Raw genomic sequence first — 23230 nt, 5'->3', positions numbered from 1 at the left:
GCCAGGGCGCCATCAGTGACATCGTACCTTATGCCTTCTTTCTGGAGCATGCATTGCGTTGTGTCATTGATCTAGCTGTCGAGGAGCAGGAGCAGGAAGATGAGGAAGTCGCAATGCTGAATGAATTCCCAAGGGGGGCTACTCCATCTGAGACAAGGAGGAGATTAAGAACGACATTCTCCTGTGCGATGAGCAGGAGCCAGGCCGCTCCACTGTTTCCAATTTAGTGCAAATGGGGGCCTTAATGCTCCAGTGTTTGAAGAGGGACGCCCGTATAAAAAGCATAAAGGGCAAGGACCAGTACTGGGTGGCAACGTACTTAGACCCCGGTACAAACACAAAATGGCGGACATGTTACCAGCATCACAGAGGGCTGTCAGAATGCAGCATTTCCAGGCCTTGCTGCGGGAGATGCTGCATTCTGCTGTTGCGGGTGCTGGCAGAGGAATTTCCACCCACAGAGAAACATTTGCGAGTACCAATCTTACAGCGCATGCAAGAAGAGGGCGGTTTGAAGATGCGTTGGTCACTTCGGATATGAGATCATTCTTCCAGTCAACCCATAGACAGCCGCCCTCCGGATCTAGCCTCAGGTATCTGACTACATCGGGTTAACAGCCAATGTGGACGTTCTGAGAAGCGAGGAACCCCTGGACTACTGGGTGTGCAGGCTTGGCTTGTGGCCAGAGCTGGCACAATTTGCCATGGAACTCTTGGATTGACCCTCGTCGAGCGTCCTGTCCAAAAGGACGTTCAGCCATGTCCGATAAGCACACTCGCCTAGCTCACGACAGTGTGGACTACCTCACATTTCTAAAAATGAATGAGGCATGGATCTCAGAGGAATTCAACACCTGTGACGACCACGTTTAATTGAATTTCCTCATGACTGCCCACAAATATCCGCCACCACCCAGAACAAATTATTGTCCCCATCTTAGGTAAATACAGTGGCATAAAAGGCTGTCCGGTGAATGCCTAATGTTTGGGACCTCGGAGGAATTCAACACCTGTTGACGACGACCATGTGTTATCGAATTTCAACTATTATCATTTTTTTTTTTTTCAAGACAGCGGATTTCGTTAGCCATGTTTTTAATCCAATTTTATATTTTTTGTTCTTTTAAACATATGGATTTGACATCTATTTGTACTGGCCCGCAGTAAAATGGATATCTAATGACCGTCTAATATACCTCCAGCCACATAATTACTTGTTCTTTTCTGTCCAGTGAATGCCTAATGTTTGGGGCCTGTACTACACTGGCCTGCAGTAAAATTGATATTGAATGGCCGTCTAATATACCTCCGGCCACATAATCACTCGATCATTTATGTACGGCGAATGCATGATTTTTGGGGCCTGTAATCTAACTGGCCAACAGTAAAATTGTTATACGGGGACCGCCTAATTTACCTCCAGCCACAGTATCAATTGTTCTTTTCTGTATGGTGAATTAATAATTTTTGGGGCCTGTAGTCCACTGGCCTGCAGTAAAATTGACATCCATTGACCGTATAATATAGCTCCTGCCACATAATCACTTGATCTTTAATGTACGGTGAATGCATAATTTTTGGGGCCTGTAATCTAACTGGCCAACAGTAAAATTGTTATACGGTGACCGCCTAATTTACCTCCAGCCACATTATCAATTGTGCTTTTCTGTACGGTGAATGAATAATTTTTGGGGCCTGTACTATACTGGCCTGCAGTAAAATTGATATTGAATGATCTTCTAATATACCTCCAGCCACATAATTACTTGTTCTCTTCTGTCTGGTGAATGCCTAATTTTTGGGACCTTGGAGGAATTCAACACCTGTTGACGACGACCACGTGTTATCGAATTTCAACTATTATCTTTTTTTTTTTTTTTCAAGACAGCGGATTTCGTTATGCCATCGTTATGCCATCAGTTTTTAATCCAATTTAATATTTTTTGTTCTTTTAAACATATGTATTTGACATCTATTCGTACTGGCCTGCAGTAAAATTGATATCCAATGACCGTCTAATATACCTCCAGCCACATAATCACTTGATGTTTTCTGTCAGGTAAATGCCTATTTTTTGGGGCCTGTACTCCCGTGGCCTAAAGTAAAACTTTTCTAGGCTCCAGCAGGGCACATTTCAGAGAGTTTCCCTTTAACACATATAAAAATGGCCCCTGATTAAAATACATATTTTTGGGGGGAATTTTTGCCTGTGGTATGTCACTGTCCATGTTGTGGGTCGATTTGTGCATTTCTTGTAAGTATTTGGTGGGTGCAAATATGACCTGAAGGTCATTTTTTTTTTTTCAAGACAGCGGATTTCGTTAGCCATGTTTTTAATCCGATTTTATATTTTTTGTTCTTTTAAACATATGGATTTGACATCTATTTGTACTGGCCTGCAGTAAAATTGATATCCAATGACCGTCTAATATACCTCCAGCCACATAATTACTTGTTCTTTTCTGTCCAGTGAATGCCTAATGTTTGGGGCCTGTACTACACTGGCCTGCAGTAAAATTGATATTGAATGGCCGTCTAATATACCTCCGGCCACATAATCACTCGATCATTTATGTATGGCGAATGCATGATTTTTGGGGCCTGTAATCTAACTGGCCAACAGTAAAATTGTTATATGGTGACCGCCTAATTTACCTCCAGCCACAATATCAATTGTGCTTTTCTGTACGGTGAATGAATAATTTTTGGGGCCTGTACTACGCTGGCCTGCAGTAAAATTGATATTGAATGATCTTCTAATATACCTCCAGCCACATAATTACTTGTTCTCTTCTGTCTGGTGAATGCCTAATGTTTAGGACCTTGGAGGAATTCAACACCTGTTGACGACGACCACGTGTTATCGAATTTCAACTATTATCTTTTTTTTTTTTTTCAAGACAGCGGATTTCGTTATTCCATCAGTTTTTAATCCAATTTTATATTTTTTGTTCTTTTAAACATATGTATTTGACATCTATTCGTACTGGCCTGCAGTAAAATTGATATCCAATGACCGTCTAATATACCTCCAGCCACATAATCACTTGATGTTTTCTGTCAGGTGAATGCCTATTTTTTGGGGCCTGTACTCCCGTGGCCTAAAGTAAAACTTTTCTAGGCTCCAGCAGGGCACATTTCAGAGAATTTCCCTTTAACATATATAAAAATGGCCCCTGATTAAAATACATATTTTTGGGGGGAATTTTTGCCTGTGGTATGTCACTGTCCATGTTGTGGGTCGATTTGTGCATTTCTTGTAAGTATTTGGTGGGTGCAAATATGACCTGAAGGTCATTTTATTTTTTTCAAGACAGCGGATTTCGGTAGCCATGTTTTTAATCCAATTTTATATTTTTTGTTCTTTTAAACATATGGATTTGACATCTATTTGTACTGGCCTGCAGTAAAATTGATATCCAATTACCGTCTAATATACCTCCAGCCACATAATCACTTGATGTTTTCTGTCAGGTGAATGCCTAATTTTTGTGGCCTGTACTCCAGTGGCTTAAAGTAAAATTTTTCTAGGCTCCAGCAGGGCACATTTCTGAGAATTTCCCTTTAACACGTATAAAAATGGCCCCTGATTAAAATACATATTTTTGGGGGGAATTTTTGCCTGTGGTATGTCACTGTCCATGTTGTGGGATGATTTGTGCATTTCTAGTAAGTATTTGGTGGGTGCAAATATGACCTGAAGGTTTTTCAGGTTAGCCTGCCATTAAAGTGAATGGGGCCCACCGCAAACTTTCGGTTCACGAACATTTGATTGCGTTCGCGCGATAGCTTTCGCGAATCGTCTATCACTTTCTAAAACAAGAGTTCAGCAAACCCTACTGCATATGGGGCTCTGAAGCATGGAATGTCACTGCATCTCTGCTATCAAAGTTGCTTTGGCAGAAAAGGCTTTAATTTCTGGATTTTGGTGTGTCAGGTGAGAAACATCAGATAACAAACACGCTGCAACCATTCCTTGAAGAACACAAGCTGGTAGTGGCAGCATTATGGTCTGTTTTTGCGGCATTCTCTAAGCCCACTCATTCATGTTTAAACCACTCTCAACCAGTTTTGGTATGAATTTATCAGATGGGGAGGGAGGATTCGTCAGATAGGGAGGGCCTCTGGTACCTCTATCCATCTGATGTAACCAGTCCCCTGGGCCCTCTACCCATCTAATGTCCCCAGTCATCTTGGTTCCCTATCTGTGAGATGCCCTCAGTCCTCTGGGCCCCCATTTGCCACTTGGGGATACATAATTATGAGGTCTTATGATTCCCATGCACCCAAAAGTTTAAAGAACGACAACTGGAAGATCAAAGAATGGCATGGCAGGGAGTAAGTAAGTATGCTTTTCTTCAACAAGTTACAGCACACCGCTAGTGAAAGTTAAAATAGTCCAAAAAGTTGGACAACCCCTTTGCTGTTTACTTACATTTTCATCTCACAGTTAATATATACAGTACAGACCAAAAGTTTGGACACACCTTCTCATTCAAAGGGTTTTCTTTATTTTTATGACTATGAAAATTGTAGATTTACACTGAAGGCATCAAAACTATGAATTAACACATGTGGAATTATATACATAACAAACAAGTGTGAAACAACTGGAAATATGTCATATTCTAGGTTCTTCAAAGTAGCCACCTTTTGCTTTGATTACTGCTTTGCACACTCTTGGCATTCTCTTGATGAGCTTCAAGAGGTAGTCCCCTGAAATGGTTTTCACTTCACAGGTGTGCCCTGTCAGGTTTAATAAGTGGGATTTCTTGCCTTATAAATGGGGTTGGGACCATCAGTGGCGTTGAGGAGAAGTCAGGTGGATACACAGCTGATAGTCCTACTGAATAGACTGTTAGAATTTGTATTATGGCAAGAAAAAAGCAGCTAGAAAAACGAGTGGCCATCATTACTTTAAGAAATGAAGGTCAGTCAGTCAGCCGAAAAATTGGGAAGACTTTGAAAGTAAGGGCTATTTGACCATGAAGGAGAGTGATGGGGTGCTGCGCCAGATGACCTGGCCTTCACAGTCACCGGACCTGAACCCAATCGAGATGGTTTGGGGTGAGCTGGACCGCAGAGTAAAGGCAAAAGGGCCAACAAGTCCTAAGCATCTTAGGGAACTCCTTCAAGACTGTTGGAAGACCATTTCAGGGGACTACCTCTTGAAGTTCATCAAGAGAATGCCAAGAGTGTGCAAAGCAGTAATCAAAGCAAAAGGTGACTACTAGGGATGAGCGAACCCGAACTGTATAGTTCGGGTTCGTACCGAATTTTGGGGTGTCTGTGACACGGACCCGAACATTTTCGTAAAAGTCCGGGTTCGGGTTCGGTGTTCGGCGCTTTCTTGGCGCTTTTTGAAAGGATGCAAAGCAGCCAATCAACAAGCGTCATACTACTTGCCCCAAGAGGCCATCACAGCCATGCCTACTATTGGCATGGTGTCACGGCTGTTTGTGAGCAACAAGAGCATACACAGTGAATTAGCTACTGACCGGACCCAAACTAGGGAGGATAAAGGGTGACCCCTGTCAGACCCTAAAAAGCTCTCCCTATGCTGCTAAGCACATGTCCAGATCCAGATGGTTGATCGAGACATGCCCGCGTACCTAAGGCTGATAACCACTGTAACCCCTACAATAGTGGAAGGGGCACGGCCACCGATGCCCTGCTCAGAATATGGACGGAACCGGGGTCGCCTCGGATCCAGTCAGCAAACAAACAGAAATACACAATGTCTGCACACTTAACTGAAGGAGCTGCAGCAGCAGTGAAAACAGATCCAAAGTCAGCAGACAATATCCGAAGTACTTGCTTCAGCAGAACTCAGGTCCATTGAAAGATATCACAAGTGAAGATACTGAAGCGAGAGATACAGCTCAAATGAAAAGTATAATCCGCCCCCTACAAAGGAGGAAGGGTGATTTAAAGGCAGAGAAATCAAACACAGGAGGGACAGCTGGGAAGAAGGAAACAGAAAGTAAAGATCTCAACACAGGGGCGGAGAAACAGAGCAGAGAGAACTCCTCCAAGCTCTAGTAGTGACATCATCACAGGGGTGGAGAAACAGAGCTGTGAGAACGTCTCAAAGCTCTGGTAGTGACACATGGCTGTGATTGGCCAGTGCAGCATGTGACCCAGCCTCTATTTAAGCTGGAGTCACGTAGCGCCGCATGTCACTCTGCTCTGATCAGTGTAGGGAGAGGTTGCAGCTGCTGTTAGGGCCAGATTAGACAGTGATTAACTCTGCAAAAACACTTAATTCAGTGATCGATCTACAGCTGTGGATCATTGAACTGCTGCTATTTAATTGCTCACTGTTTTTAGGCTGCCCAGAGCGTTTTTCTGTCACTTTTTTCTTGGGTGACCGGCGGCTATTTTGTGTCTTGTGGTGCGCCAGCACAAGCTGCCACCAAGTCCATTTAACCATCAATAGTGTGGTTATTTTTTTGCTATATCCTACATCAGGGGCTTGGCTGTGCTTGCTATTTTATTGAGGGGTAAAATACAATTGCCAAAATAGCAGTACCCTAAATCTGGTGTTTCAGCTGTGGCTAGCCAATTGTAATACTGTCTGCTGTCTGCCGAAGCACAGTTTTTGTTCTGGGTTGAATACAATTCCCAACTTAGCAATTCCCTAAATAATTTTTTTCTGCTGTATCAGGCCAAGTTTAAATCGATCCATAAAAGGGTATATTAGATTTAAGGTGCGGATAGTGTCTTCCTCAATAACTTCACACGCTACCGTGCATTTCAAAGTTTAATTCTGTCCGTAAACGTATACCTGTCACCCAGCGCCTAAATAATAGGCCTAAAATTTATATTCAGCTAAATCTGTGTTTATTGCTGAGGCTGGTCAATTCATTTAGTGTCCGCCAAAGCACAGTTTTTGTTCTGGGTTGAATACAATTCCCAACTTAGCAATTCCCTAAATAATTTTTTTCTGCTGTATCAGGCCAAGTTTAAATCTATCCATAAAAGGGTATATCAGATTGAAGGTGCGGATAGGGTCATTCTCAATAACTTCACACGCTACCGTGCATTTCCAAGTCTAATTCTGTCCGTAAACGTATACCTGTCACCCAGCGCCTAAATAATAGGCCTACAATTTATATTCAGCTAAATCTGTCGTTACTGTTGTGCCTGTATTAGTGTAATACGGTACCTAAATAGATAGCCAGATAGTGTTAGGTGCCTGTAAAAAAAGGCCTGAATTTGAATTCAATACATTGGGCCAAATAATTTTTTTCTTATTGTGGTGAACGGTAACAATGAGGAAAACATCTAGTAAGGGACACGGACATGGTCGTGGTGGTGTTAGTGGACCCTCTGGTGCTGGGAGAGAATGTGGCCGTTCTGCCACAGCCACACGTCCTAGTGAACCAACTACCTCAGGTCCCAGTAGCCAGCAGAATTTACAGCGATATTTGGTGGGGCCCAATGCAGTTCTAAGGATGGTAAGGCCTGAGCAGGTACAGGCATTAGTCAATTGGGTGGCCGACAGTGGATCCAGCACGTTCACATTATCTCCCACCCAGTCTTCTGCAGAAAGCGCACAGATGGCGCATGAAAACCAAGCCCATCAGTCTGTCACATCACCCCCATGCATATCAGGGAAACTGTCTGAGCCTCAAGTTATGCAGCAGTCTCTTATGCTGTTTGAAGACTCTGTTGGCAGGGTTTCCCAAGGGCATCCACCTAGCCCTTCCCCAGGGGTGGAAGAGATAGAATGCACTAACGCACAACCATTTATGTTTCCTAATGATGAGGACATGGGAATACCACCTCAGCACGTCTCTGATGATGACGAAACACAGGTGCCAACTGCTGCGTCTTTCTGCAGTGTGCAGACTGAACAGGAGGTCAGGGAGGAAGACTGGGTGGAAGACGATGCAGGGGACGATGAGGTCCTAGACCCCACATGGAATGAAGGTCGTGCCACTGACTTTCAGAATTCGGAGGAAGAGGCAGTGGTGAGACCGAGCCAACAGCGTAGCAAAAGAGGGAGCAGTGGGCAAAAGCAGAACACCCGCCGCCAAGAGAGTCCGTCTGCTATTGGCCACCGCCATCTGGGACCCAGCACCCCAAAGGCAGCTTCAAGGAGTTCCCTGGCGTGGCAGTTCTTCAAACAATGTGCTGACGACAAGACCCGAGTGGTTTGCATGCTGTGCCATCAGAGCCTGAAGCGAGGCATTAACATTCTGAACCTTAGCACAACCTGCATGACCAGGCACCTGCATGCAAAGCATGAACTGCAGTGGAGTAAACACCTTAAAAACAAGGAACTCACTCAGGCTCCCCCTGCTACCTCTTCTGCTGCTGCCGCCTCGGCCTCTTCCTCCGCCTCTGGAGGAACGTTGGCACCTGCCGCCCAGCAAACAGAGGATGTACCACCAACACCACCACCAGAGCGTTCAGCTCTCCATCTCACAAACATTTGAAAGAAAGCGTAAATTCCCACCTAGCCACCCTCGATCCCTGGCCCTGAATGCCAGCATTTCTAAACTACTGGCCTATGAAATGCTGTCATTCAGGCTGGTGGACACAGACAGCTTCAAACAGCTCATGTCGCTTGCTGTCCCACAGTATGTTGTTCCCAGCCGCCACTACTTCTCCAAGAGAGCCGTGCCTTCCCTGCACAACCAAGTATCTGATAAAATCAAGTGTGCACTGCGCAACGCCATCTGTGGCAAGGTCCACCTAACCACAGATACGTGGACCAGTAAGCACAGCCAGGGACGCTATATCTCCCTAACTGCACACTGGGTAAATGTAGTGGCGGCTGGGCCCCAGGCGAAGAGCTGTTTGGCGCACGTCCTTCCGCCGCCAAGGATCGCACGGCAACATTCTTTGCCTCCTGTTGCCTCCTCCTCCTACTCTGCTTCCTCCTCCTTTTCTTCCACCTGCTCATCCAGTCAGCCACACACCTTCACCACCAACTTCAGCACAGCCCGGGGTAAATGTCAGCAGGCCATTCTGAAACTCATATGTTTGGGGGACAGGCCCCACACCGCACAGGAGTTGTGGCGGGGTATAGAACAACATACCAACGAGTGGTTGCTGCCGGTGAGCCTCAAGCCTGGCCTGGTGGTGTGCGATAATGGGTGAAATCTCGTTGCGGCTCTGGGACTAGCCGGTTTGACCCACATCCCTTGCCTGGCGCATGTGCTGAATTTGGTGGTGCAGAAGTTCATTCACAACTACCCCGACATGTCAGAGCTGCTGCATAAAGTGCGGGCCGTCTGTGCGCGCTTCCGGCGTTCACATCCTGCCGCTGCTCGCCTGTCTGCGCTACAGCGTAACTTCGGCCTTCCCGCTCACCGCCTCATATGCGACGTGCCCACCAGGTGGAACTCCACCTTGCACATGCTGGACAGACTGTGCGAGCAGCAGCAGGCCATAGTGGAGTTTCAGCTGCAGCACGCACGGGTCAGTCGCACTGCGGAACAGCACCACTTCACCACCAATGACTGGGCCTCCATGCGAGACCTGTGTGCCCTGTTGCGCTGTTTCGAGTACTCCACCAACATGGCCAATGGCGATGACGCCGTTATCAGCGTTACAATACCACTTCTATGTCTCCTTGAAAAAACACTTAGGGCGATGATGGAAGAGGAGGTGGCCCAGGAGGAGGAGGAGGAGGAAGAGGGGTCATTTTTAGCACTTTCAGGCCAGTCTCTTCGAAGTGACTCAGAGGGAGGTTTTTTGCAACAGCAGAGGCCAGGTACAAATGTGGCCAGCCAGGGCCCACTACTGGAGGACGAGGAGGACGAGGATGAGGAGGAGGATGAGGATGAAGCATGTTCACAGCGGGGTGGCATTTTTTAACCTGGAGTGGACCCTTTTAAAATTCGCTTTTATTAGTTTTATTTAAAAAGCATAAGTATAGACACCCTTTGATAACTGGATATCCAAAACAAATAATAGGACAAGATGTTGCCCAGCTACCACCGTGAATTGGTGAAACAAAGAAGATAAATAGACAGATGTGCAAAGAATTACCGTGGCATTAGTGACCTTTTAGGCTTGGGGTCGGGTAGAGAGTAGGGCACATTGATGTGGGTATTCGGGATGATTCTTTCCCTGTACTCGCCCTAAGATAATCCTCTGCCCAGGGATGAACCCTGATGGTGGGATCACCCTGTCCCCGTGCCTACCCTGTCTAACCCTGTACAGCCCTGTACAGTGGGAATTTATTACAAATGATGTCCGATAATTTTTTATATATATTTTTTTACCCCGACGCGTTTCCCCACTTCTGGTTCGTCAGGGGGTCGTTTATAGGATAAGAATTATAATGATTAACATCATGCAGGATGAAATACAATAGATAGTTAGATATAATTACTGTGTCCTGATCGATGCCATGATAGGGCAGTCCGTTATGGAGGAACTGTGGATTCCCCAGACGGGGAAAAGTCACCTAGGAAAAAATATTATACAAGAGCCTGCTGTCTATATTATGGCTGCATAAAAATATTCATATGGATTTCCAATTAGCGGTGACTTACATATAGATGTCCCCCTGTTGTTTAGACTGCCGCCTGCCGTGTCCGATGGGGCAGTGAGGCATCCCTGTGTTGGTGCTGTTTATAGAGGACTGATTAGAAGGCGCCTGTCAGGAGCCGCATGTCCGGTGGGTGGAACGCACGCTCCACTACTTCCGGTATCTTGGAACGCACGCTCCACTACTTCCGGTATCTTGGAACGCAGGCATCGCTTCCTGTCTGCTGAGGCGCAGACGTCATTTCCGGAATAGAGATGCCAGCGCGCTCCTAGTGCTCCTATGTGATACATATATGGTTTAAGATGAATCCGACTATGGCACCTGATTGTTCCCCAGTGATTATTCTAATTATACACTACTGGGGCTGAGGTATATATGATTGTTTATTGAGGTACGATTCCTCTGATAACTTTTACTCTGGGCAAATTTGATATGCCATGTAAAGCAAATTTGGTAAAGCAAATTTGGTAAAGCAAATTTTGTATGCCAGGTAAGGCAACCCTGTGGGGTCGTTTGTACATAATCCCCAAATCTCCCAATGTAATAAAAGACCCTCTAAGTTTATATAAACAGCAACACAGTAGCAGGACCAAGTTCATTTCTGGGTTATAGCTGTTCTGATCAGTAGAGACGTGTGTACAGTCAGCGTAAACACCTGATCAGACTAAATAAAAATTAGGTAGTAGATAGTTTAGCTGGGTGGGGCATGATATAGCACAGACCCTTCTGATATCATATATTGGGTACTTTGTGTACCCATGACCAGTTTGAGACCATTATTTATTTATGAGAAATAGAGGTAAGTATCGGAGGAAGGAGATTCCCGAACCCTCCTAGCTACTTTCTCAGATTCATGAGGTATGGGGAAACTCTACAAAAAACAAGTAAACGTCAATCGTTCATTAAGGCCAACAGGTGCTTGTGAGTGACATCTGTAGATCCATTCTGCTTCTCTGCGCAGAACCTTGTTATCCCAGTCCCCCTTTCTCGGGGACATGGGTACAAGTTCTAATGCAGAGAAGCTGAGTGAGCGAGGATCTCCTGAGTGGCATTCATGTACATGACTTGCCACCGGTGTGATTCTGTTGTTTCTAATATCACCTATATGCTCGCCCACTCTTTTCCTTAATTCCCTCAGGGTCTTTCCAATATAGTCCTTGGGACAGGGGCAACGGCAAATATAAATTACCCCTTTGCTTTTACAATTAATAAAATCCCGGATTGTAAATACCTTTTGGGTGGCCGAACATGTAATCGATTTACCTGTAGTGATAAAGGGACAGATTTTGCATGTCCCACATTTAAACATGCCGATGGGACGGCGATCAAGCCACGTTCCCAAAGGAGAAGGGGGCATATAGTGGCTGTGGACCAGTCTGTCTCTAAGACTCTGACCCCTGCGGTAGGTTATGCTTGGGTGGGATGAGATGTTCTTGGCGACACTTGTGTCCATTTGTAAAATTGGCCAGTACTTATTGAGAATGGTCCTTATCTCAGTGTTGGCCATGTCAAATGTGGAAATAAGACGTGTTTCGCCCCCGCCATCATCCCCACGTGTTTTGGGGATAAGTAAGGTTTCTCTGTCTGTTGCTAGGGCTTGCTGAAACGCATCTCTTAAAGTATTCTTTGGATACCCTCTGTCGGTAAGTCTTTTGTAGAGTTTCTTAGATTCTCAGTGAAAATCGTGTATACCCGAACAATTTCTGCGAATCCTGAGGTATTGTCCCCTGGGGATACCTCTTTTCTGTGGAGTGGGGTGGTGGCTCCCCCAATGTAGTATGAAATTTGTTGCCGTAGATTTTCTGTAAATTGTGCTGACCAATTTATCGCCTTGTTTGTGTATTGTCACGTCTAGGAAGTTGATACTTTCTTCATGTACCTCAGATGTGAACTTAAGGCCTATGTCGTTGATGTTTAAGACATTGATAAAATCAGCAAATTCCCTCCTACTCCCATTCCAAAGCAAAAAAATGTCGTCAATATATCTCGTCCAGAAGGCCACCTTCTCATTCCACCAAGTGTGGTGACCTGGAAAGACGATGTTGTCTTCCCACCAGCCCAGGAAGAGGTTGGCATATGTGGGGGCACATGGGCATCCCATGGCCGTCCCCCTGAGCTGGTGGTAGAACCGCCCACTGAACAGAAAAAAATTGTGCCTCAGGATGAAATTAAGTAGGGTTAGGATAAATTGATTATGTTCCTGGAAATGATTACCTCTTGTGCCAAGATAGTAGGTGACTGCCAAAAGTCCCTTATCGTGCGGGATGCTACTATATAGGGACTCAACGTCAATGCTGGCTAATAAACAAGAAGGTTCGATCCCCAGGGACTCAGTTTTTTTCAGAAAATCCATGATGTCCCTTGTGTATGACGCAAGGGACACCACGAAATCTTTCAATACCTGATCAAGATAAAGACCACAGTTTTGTGTGATTGAATTAACACCGGATACTATCGGTCGACCCTTTAAAGGGGTCGTCCCCTTATGGACTTTGGGGAGTCCATAAAGGGTTGCAATCTGTGGATGACTTGATAATAAAAAGTGATACTCTGATTTACCAATGACTCTCTGCTCCAGTCCTGTGTCGAGGATTTGTTGGAGTTCTGTAAGATTAGTATCTGTCGGGTCACTGGGTAAAATTTGGTAACCACTTTTATCCCTCAAGAGATCCATACACATCTTTGTATACATATCATGGTTCATTATCACCAGGTTTCCCCCTTTATCCGAGGGCTTGATGACAATGGAGTTGTCTTTTTCCAGTGTCCTCAAGGCCTCGAATTCACCTCTAGTCAGATTCCTGCCGTGTGAACGGGGCGTTTTTACTGTTTCTAATTCCCTGGTGACCAATTGTTGGAAGATATCGATATGTTCGTAATTAAGTGGTGGAGGCATTCTTCTACTTTTAGGGCAAAGTTTAGTAAAGGGACCTTCTCCTGTTTTTTTTGAACCCTCCTCCCATAAATACATTAGGATGGCAAGGTCTGCCAGGTCGCATTCCTGTATTCCTAGTCTATCATGGGATTGTTTGTTAGAAACGTCAAAATATTTCCTCCACCTGAGTTTTCGACAGAATAAATCAAGATCTTTGATCCATGTAAAGATCCTGAACTCAGTCGTAGGGACGAATGAAAGTCCCTTTTTCAATACTGTGATCTCTGCGGTATTTAGGTCCCGCGCAGACAAATTTATAATTTGTAGATCTTCACTGTTTTGGACCATGTTGTCTATTTGGTTCTGTCCCGTAGTTGGTAGGGTGGTTGACCCTGTCCTAAAAAAGGAACCGCTGTAGATGCTGTGGATACAGAAGGGGAGGGGAGATGTGTGGCAGCATTTTCCGAGCCCGATGCCCCATAGGAGGAGGATGCCACTGCGGGTAAGGTAGTCTCCCTGTAGCCTCCGCCTCTCTGGTTGTTTGTTTCCCTTCCCCATTTTCTCCATTTGTTCCTTTGTTTTTTATTTTGGGGTGGTGGGCCCTTTCTATTACCACCCTTGTCTCCTCTCCCAGTGGACTCGTTCTCTGAGTATTCAATATCAGAGGAGGAGACCTCAGAGGCAGAGGGATAATTTGACTTTTTTACCACTTGATAGGCCCTATTTTCCCGAAAGTCACTCAAATCTTTCACAAACTGTCTGTGTTTGCGTTCCTTGATGAGATTTTGGAACCTTTCCACAGAAGTTTGGAGAGAAGATTCTCTTCTTTTGAAGTCTGGATCTGTTTCAAACTTAAGGACGGATTCCTTAAGATTGCTCAGTTTCTCTGAGGTCCTATCAAAAAGGCCTTTCTCCTCCTCCAGAAGAATACTCATAAGATTAAGGGAACTCTTGGTTATTTCCTCCTCCCAGCGGATTTTTAAGCTGGCGGAGAGAATACGTTCAGCTGGGGAAATTGTTATGCGTAGGCCCCTGGGAACTATCTTATGTGACAGATAGCTTTCCAGTGACCTAATTTCCCACCACGACTTGATATTTTCTTTGAAAGCTGTGTAAAGGTCATTGAAGGCTAGTTTACAGGTAACGGAAGATGAAAGGCCCGGGATCTCTCTCTCCGAGAAAATGTCTGCTACCTCTTTGATTAGAGCCTCCGTTAATACAGTCCCATTTAAAAAACTGGCCATAATTTTTAAACAAGGAAATATATTAAATAATTACATATATTATAAGTGTCCGTATACGTGAGTTTTTAACCTGGAGTGGACCCTTTTAAAATTCGCTTTTATTAGTTTTATTTAAAAAGCATAAGTATAGACACCCTTTGATAACTGGATATCCAAAACAAATAATAGGACAAGATGTTGCCCAGCTACCACCGTGAATTGGTGAAACAAAGAAGATAAATAGACAGATGTGCCAAGAATTACCGTGGCATTAGTGACCTTTTAGGCTTGGGGTCGGGTAGAGAGTAGGGCACATTGATGTGGGTATTCGGGATGATTCTTTCCCTGTACCCGCCCTAAGATAATCCTCTGCCCAGGGATGAACCCTGATGGTGGGATCACCCTGTCCCCGTGCCTACCCTGTCTAACCCTGTACAGCCCTGTACAGTGGGAATTTATTACAAATGATGTCCGATAATTTTTTATATATATATTTTTATCCCGACGCATTTCCCCACTTCTGGTTCGTCAGGGGGTCGGTTATAGGATAAGAATTATAATTAACATCATGCAGGATGAAATACAATAGATAGTTAGATATAATTACTGTGTCCTGATCAATGCCATGATAGGGCAGTCCGTTATGGAGGAACTGTGGATTCCCCAGACGAGGAAGTGGCACCCAACGCAGCTCGGGCCCATCACTGGTGCTGGGGGGAAACGCAGGACGATGACGATACGCCTCCCACAGAGGACAGCTTGTCCTTACCTCTGGGCAGCCTGGCACACATGAGCGACTACATGCTGCAGTGCCTGTGCAACGACAGCAGAGTTGCCCACATTTTAACGTGTGCGGACTACTGGGTTGCCACCCTGCTGGATCCCCGGTACAAAGACAATGTGCCCACCTTACTTCCTGCACTGGAGCGTGATAGGAAGATGCACGAGTACAAGCGCACATTGGTAGACGCGCTACTGAGAGCATTCCCAAATGTCACAGGGGAACAAGTGGAAGCCCAAGGCGAAGGCAGAGGAGGCGCAAGAGGTCTCCAACGCAGCTGTGTCACGGCCAGCTCCTCTGAGGGCAGGGTTAGCATGGCAGAGATGTGGAAAAGTTTTGTCACCACGCCACAGCGAACTGCACCACCACCTGATACGGAACGTGTTAGCAGGAAGCAACATTTCACTAACATGGTGGAACAGTACGTGTGCACACCCCTCCACGTACTGACTGATGGTTCGGCCCCATTTAACTTCTGGGTCTCCAAATTGTCCACGTGGCCAGAGCTAGCCTTTTATGCCTTGGAGGTGCTGGCCTGCCCGGCGGCCAGCGTTTTGTCTGAACGTGTATTCAGCACGGCAGGGGGCGTCATTACAAACAAACGCAGCCGCCTGTCTACAGCCAATGTGGACAAGCTGACGTTCATAAAAATGAACCAGGCATGGATCCCACAGGACCTGTCCATCCCTTGTGCAGATTAGACATTAACTACCTCCCCTTAACCATATATTATTGTACTCCAGGGCACTTCCTCATTCAATCCTATTTTTATTTTCATTTTACCATTATATTGCGGGGCAACCCAAAGTTGAATGAACCTCTCCTCTGTCTGGGTGCCGGGGCCTAAAAATATCTGACAGTGGCCTGTTCCAGTGTTGGGTGACATGAAGCCTGATTCTCTGCTATGACATGAAGACTGATTCTCTGCTATGACATGAAGCCTGAATCTCTGCTATGGGACCTCTCTCCTCTGTCTGGGTGCCAGGGCCTAAATATCTGACAATGGACCGTTCCAGTTTTGGCTGACGTGAAGCCTGATTCTCTGCTATGACATGAAGACTGGTTCTCTGCTATGGGACCTCTCTCCTCTGCCTGGGTGCCGGGGCCTAAATGTGTGACAATGGACTGTTCCAGTTTTGGGTGACGTGAAGCCTGATTCTCTGCTATGACATGAAGACTGATTCTCTGCTGACATGAAGCCTGATTCTCTGCTATGGGACCTCTCTCCAATTGATATTGGTTAATTTATTTTTATTTTATTTTTATTTTAATTCATTTCCCTATCCACATTTGTTTGCAGGGGATTTAACTACATTTTGCTGCCTTTTGCAGCCCTCTAGCCCTTTCCTGGGCTGTTTTACAGCCTTTTTAGTGCCGAAAAGTTCGGGTCCCCATTGACTTCAATGGGGTTCGGGACGAAGTTCAGGTCGGGTTCGGATCCCGAACCCGAACATTTCCGGGAAGTTCAGCCGAACTTCTCGAACCCGAACATCCAGGTGTTTGCTCAACTCTAGTGACTACTTTGAAGAAGCTAGAATATGACATATTTTCAGTTGTTTCACACTTGTTTGTTATGTATATAATTCCGCATGAATTAATTCATAGTTTTGATGCCTTCATAGTCATGAAAATAAAGAAAACTCTTTGATTGAGAAGGTGTGTCCAAACTTTTGGTCTGTACTGTACGTGTGGGGGAAAAAAGGATGCAAATGCATAGTACACTATGCTTTTCCAGCCTGCTGAGTCAAGTAAAACACATGTATGTTAAACAGATGTGTTTTTTTGTTTTGTTTTGAAAAATAAATATATTAAATATTCTATTGATAATCATTATTATGATATACTGCTGTGTGTAATGAATATCACTAGAGAAGTTATCTGCATATTTAACTGTAAAGATCCAGTATCATTGTTTGTGTGCGGGGTGCAAGTATTTGGTGTGACTTATTTGACGACGAGATCAATCCATGAAGGGCCTGATGTGATAGTGTCACGACCATGGTTATGGTCGTGACTCAGGATCCACATGCAGTTGCCTGCGGTTTGGTTTTATTTTCAGCCACAGGTGAGGGCCGCTTGTATGTTGCCTCACTTGTGGTTGCCGCTGGCAACATGTGGTTGTATTGCAGTTTGGCAGCCTGAGCTGGTGCTGGGAAGCTTGCTGCAATGTGCATGTGGTTGCACCTGGCAACCTGCCTTTATATGTGTGCACATTCCCTGTTTGGTGTGCACAGGGTTTGAGTTGTGTGCACTTTCCCTTTAAGTTGCTGTCTTCCCTTCCCTGGTGTGAGAAGGGTTAATTCCCTTCCTAGTGTGTGTCCACTGGGTGTGTCTGTGTGGGTGTGGCTACTTGGGCATATATAGCTTCTGTTGTGTTTCGGAAGCTGAGGGGTACTCCAGCCTTGTAGTGGGCTGGAGGCACCCTCCTGGTCTCAGATACCATCTGCCAGTGAGGGCCACCCTTGTGGTCATAGATGTTATGAAGATGTGTTTGTGTTATGCTTATTTATTGCAGCGTATGGTTTCCTGGGTTCCTGTGTGGTGTGTGCTCTGTCTCTTGTGTTGTTGTGGACAGCAGCACTTATACTTGGGTTCCAGGCTCTGTGTCTGTGGCAGGTAGGTGTGGTAGTGGTTGCACTTACCTGCCATTGCCATATGTCTGCTTCTGTTCCCCTTTCTTTATAGCTTGGCCACTTTAGACTCCTGTTTCTCCGCGTCCAGGAGGAACGGGCTGTCTACCCAGCTCCTAGTTCAGGGATCGGCGGAGGGTCAGAAGGGATCCGAAGTTCCTGAGCATGAGCCCTCCTACCTTCAAGGGCGGCTCATGCAGCTAGGAGTCAGGGTCAGATTAGGGAGGCTCTAGGAGGTGACCTGCTCCCTAATTCTGTGGTTCTGGCCAAGTAGCAACCTTTCCATCTTCTGGCCTCGCACAGCTGAGGGTTTTCCCCATCCTCAGCCGTGACAGATAGGCCACATGAAACGGAGAGGACCTGTTTAAAAGTTTTGCATGAGCCTCAGAATTTTCTAATTGTACCCCTGGTGGCAGTTACTCCTGGCAGGAGATACAGCTTTTCCTATGTAGAAAACTAGGGATATGTATGCAGCTTAAGAAAGATAAAGATGTCACCACTAGTCAAACCAAAAAAATGTAAAGGGTTTCCCAGGACTGATACATCTGGGAACATGGGCTATCAAGATTGTAGCTATGGTATTCTAATTTATATTCTGCCAAACTATAGAATGTTATAGAACAAGTACCATTGGACAGAATCTGTCAATATTTTGTGTTTGCATGTCATGTACAACCTTGATAACATTTGTTTATAACTAGTGTCGAGCAAATCAAAGTTGACGAAGTGGAATTCAATCCGAAGTCTAGAAAAAATTAGATTTCCACCGGATACAAATTTCCTTGCGCTTTCTGATAACAAATCGATTTTTTCTAAAAATGGTGGCTACATTTTTTACAAAATGAAAGTAAGAAGCCCGGGAAAGTGAGATCGCCCACAATGACAGCTGGCCAGCCCCTGTGATGTCACAGCCCTATAAAAACCTCACCCTGCCCGGTCTCTACCTTTTTACTATGAATTGAACGTAGGCAGAGACATGACAGGCGCTAGGGACAGTGATTAAGAATGCCTTTAATTGTGAAATATTCGATAGGGAGAATTCAGGGACAGCTCTGGGACAGTGTAGGGAGATCATAGAGAGACTTTTTACACAGTATAGGGAGAGCATAGGGAGAGTGCAGGGACTAATTGAACAGTGTCCCCTTTGGTTGATAGATAAGAAATTCTATAACACCTTCAGTAATTGGGGTGAAAGAGCTGTCTAATACTACTGATATTGTGGTGTCCATGTTTTATACATATGTAATTCTCTAACTCCTTAATTCTATAATTGGGTTGAAAAAGCACTCTATATTTTCAGTTATTTGGTTTTACACCTTGTTTTATATATAAGTAGTTCCATTAAGCCTTGATTCTCGAAATGGGGTTAAAATTGGTCTAATACTACTGCTATTGGGGTACTCCACATTGTAGTATACATAAGTAATTCTATAACACCTTGATTCTGTAATTGAGGTGAAATAGCGCTCTATTTTTTCAGTTATTTGGTTTTAACTGTTGTGTTAAAAATATTTGGAAAAATTCGGCTAAGCTGCCAAATTGAATTTTTGAAAACTTTGCTCATCCCTATTTATAACCACAGACACACACGTACATCACATTTATATCAGGCTTTGAGAAATCACAGCAATGTAGCTACAGAAGATATGCTGAGACATACTTATACTTTATACTGGAGACTGGAAAGTAAAATTATAAAGCTGTGAATATCAAAATGTTGTCATTATTCTAATGAATCACATTTGGCCATAATAACCACAAAACTTCTCTAACATAGAATATTGCTCACTTCCTTATAATGTTTATTATTACATATTTTGCAGTCACCGATGTACAATATACCATTGGTAAATAAAGCTACAAGATGTCAGAGGACATAAACGCATAAAAGAAAGTATGTGTGGCCAAATAATAAGAAAATATAATAGGTCATGAATTTTCATCTTCAGATATATAGTACTCTCTCCATCCCCTAAAAACATGTCACTAATAATAAAGAAAGAATATGGTGACTTCCTAGTAGTACACATATAAAGTCATCACTACATCAGACATACCTTGCTGTGCATTTGTAGATAAAACAAACAGCAAACCAATAAGAAGTTCACAGCAGATGGTCATAGTGAAGGATTGAGAAAAAGGCGATCTTTAGTGAAACCTTTAGCTTCAAAGCAGAAATCCCACTAAGTGTTGGCTGTTCTGATCCAGAGAATATACTCCTTATGTTACCTTGTCCTTAATGCTCCATTAGTCACTCAGTTATCTGCATTTTATGGCAGTCCAGAGGGTAAACTCCACTGACTTTTAATTCTGTAACACAATAACATATCTCCTCCCACACTTATGTAACATAGCAAATTAAGCACCATAGCACACTGAAATGACATAGCACTACAATAGTTGAACGTTGAACTCCACCTGTTTATTATAGACATTTAATGTAAGGATACACTATAACAAGCTATATACAGTTACGGTTTTTATCAAGTACACATATATTGCAAACAGAAACATGAAAGGTAGCACAGGATGAATGCTTGTTGACAACACAATACCCAGTGTGAAGAGCAGAGATTATATGGCATATTTATCAGAACTGTGTACGTTGTGTAACAGTTCAGCTAGGTCATATATAATGACCATTATTTCGACAGGTTCTACACATTTATTGCTGCTGTAAATGAGTTAAACATCTCATATTTGGACTTGTAAGTTAGGGATTTCTGTAGCAACCAATTCAAAGTGTAAGACACTATTACCCAGTAATCCTTTCCCTTATACAACGTCTCCCTCTGCTTACCTGCTCAGGTGAAATGTAGGCCTTTGTGCTTAAAGAGCAACTAAACCTTTGACTAAAATTTTAATAAGATGTCCCTAATAAAACTTTTTCTAATATACTTCATTAATGGATTTTCAATTTTTATTAGACTTTTCCCTACCTAAAGCATACCATTTCCTGTGCTCTTAAAACTGACATTTCCGTACACCGCTGACTGCTCAGCGGTGTACAGAGTACGGGCTGTATGCACTTTTTGAATGGGACCGTAGCAGCATTGTGTACGGGCAGGAGCGCATATTGCTGCTCCTTCCCCTCCGGAGGTTTACTAACTCCTGGCATAGCACATGGGTACCCTGTACCAGCTAAGAGCTGACATGCAGTTCTCTTAGCTTAGCGAAGCTGCAGAAGCAGGAGCCCACTCCGCTGAGCTAATCCTGGCATAATACATGGTAAATCTCAGTTTTAAGTGCACAGGGAATGGTGCGCTTTAGGTAGGGAAAAGTCTAATAAAAATAGAAAATCCATTAATAAACTTTATTAGAAAAAGTTTTATTAGGGCATTAGGGACATCTTAAAACATTTTTAGTCAAAGGTTTAGTTACTCTTTAATGTCTTCTCTGGTCATCCTTGTGATCAGTTCCCAGATTTCAATGTTGTCATGATTTGGCATGCATCTACTTTGTAATAGAAATAAATCTACTGTTTAACCTTCCCCATTTTTGTTTACTATTGCTTTCATTACATTTTTTGTTACTATTTTGTTAATAAGCAATCAGAATAATATTTAATGTGTTTTTACATCATGATGTTAAATAAAACATTAATTTGTGTACTGTATCACATTATTGCAATGCAAAACTTTAGTCCATCAGTTTATTAACTGTTATTTGGGGCCATGCAGAGTTTAGTTGCAGAGTTCTATTAGAAGAGCTTGCCTCGGCTGACTTCTTTAAAAGTGATCAGAGAAGGTCGGTGAGCTGAGCGTGCAGGTAATGGATCTCTATCCAGGAATGGTAGCTCTCTACATGGTATGTCCCCTCCATCCATGCTCAGTGTGAACTCACCAGCAGGACGCTCACTCTCATCTTTGAAACCTTGCTCTACAGGGTTCTGCTCCTCCATCTTTGGTCCAAATGCCCAATCTACAAAGTAAAAATAAAGCCAGAATACTAAATTGTCATTTATATGAGTAAATACTTAATAGGTAGCATAGTTTCCATAAATAAATATTGACAAGTAGCTCTTATTTTAACTGTTGTTTTACAATTCTTTTAACAGTTTAAATAGAAAAAGGAAAGGAAAAGAAAAGGAAACAAGAAGGGAAAAGGGTGTAAGGAAAGTAAGTGGATAGGATGGCAAAAGTCTGGATCATTATTTAAAAGGATTCCCCCTTACCCAGCACATCAGTGGCTATGATGAACACTCAATGCTGGTCTGGCCAATCAGCATTTGCAGTGCTAGCAGAGCCTGCTGCTGATTGGCTACCCTAGCACCCAACAGAGAAACTATAAAGAACCATGCCATGGGACTTCATCTCTGCCAGCAAGCATTGTGACCTGATCGAGAACGTGAGTCAAAGCAGCACCACCAGTCCAGAGTGACTCTCAAGCTGCAAAGTGAATATCTGCCCTGGCCACTATATAACATGCATAAGCAGGCACAGTTCATGTGGCAAAAGAAGGGGCCAGATGCATATAGCATGAGGAGCTAGGGATGAGGCATAGGCGCCTGTTCAGATTCTTGCAGTAGATTTAGTTCATGAGCCAAGGTAAAGGGTCCAATTCAGATTCTTGCTATAGGGCCCAATGATTTCTATGTATGTGCGGTGCAGAGGATGGGAGTGGTAGTGGCCCTGATGAAATACTGCATCACAGTGTACTCCCTCAGGCTGTCGCTCCCTGGGGTTAGGTGCAGTGAAAAGGTGGAGTGAAGGAATCAGGCAGATATGACCCTCACCTGCTATGTCCTTCCTCCATACTTGTAGATTGTAAGCCCTTTTTGGAAGCGCCCTCTCTCCTTCTGTAATTTAATAATAAATAAGAATAATGTAGAAGAACACCAAACTTTTTCTTTAAAAATTTGCACTCCCACTCATCGCCACTACTCCGGCAACAACGTCAAAAGTGGGAGGTTCGTATCTGTGAGTATAGCGGTTTTAAAATACAGATTACAGCCTTACAGATATATGAAAAGCCACAGCTAACCAGGGGGTCTGTATCTGCTGGCCTCGCACACTGCATTAGATATGGCCGTCAACATGCCCGATGCTAGAGAACACAAGTGGGATAGCGTCCTCGCTGCAGCAACTGCAATAGCCACGTGGACAAAATTTACAAGGGGATGTGGTAAGGCGCATATTGCAACTACATTGTTACTTTGTCACACTACCCCCCGCATTTTTACTACGGCAATTAACTGTAAGGAGAGGCTTT

General features: G+C 44.1%; 1 protein-coding gene across 1 annotated transcript in view; it reads right to left on the bottom strand.

Moving 5' to 3' along the window:
- SMIM24 (small integral membrane protein 24) overlaps positions 1-20270 on the bottom strand; it is a 225183-nt gene extending 204913 nt beyond the window's left edge. The window contains exon 1 of the mRNA XM_040420425.1: positions 20082-20270. Within this exon, the coding sequence (XP_040276359.1) occupies positions 20082-20140 (59 nt within the window). The 5' untranslated portion in view covers positions 20141-20270. The remainder of the gene's footprint in view (positions 1-20081) is intronic.
- Between the last annotated feature and the right edge of the window lie 2960 nt (positions 20271-23230).

The sequence above is a fragment of the Bufo bufo genome, chromosome 2 (assembly GCF_905171765.1).
Source record: "Bufo bufo chromosome 2, aBufBuf1.1, whole genome shotgun sequence".
Lineage (NCBI taxonomy): Eukaryota > Metazoa > Chordata > Amphibia > Anura > Bufonidae > Bufo > Bufo bufo.
Note: the sequence above shows the minus strand (reverse complement) of the source record. Positions and strands in the feature narration are given on the sequence as shown.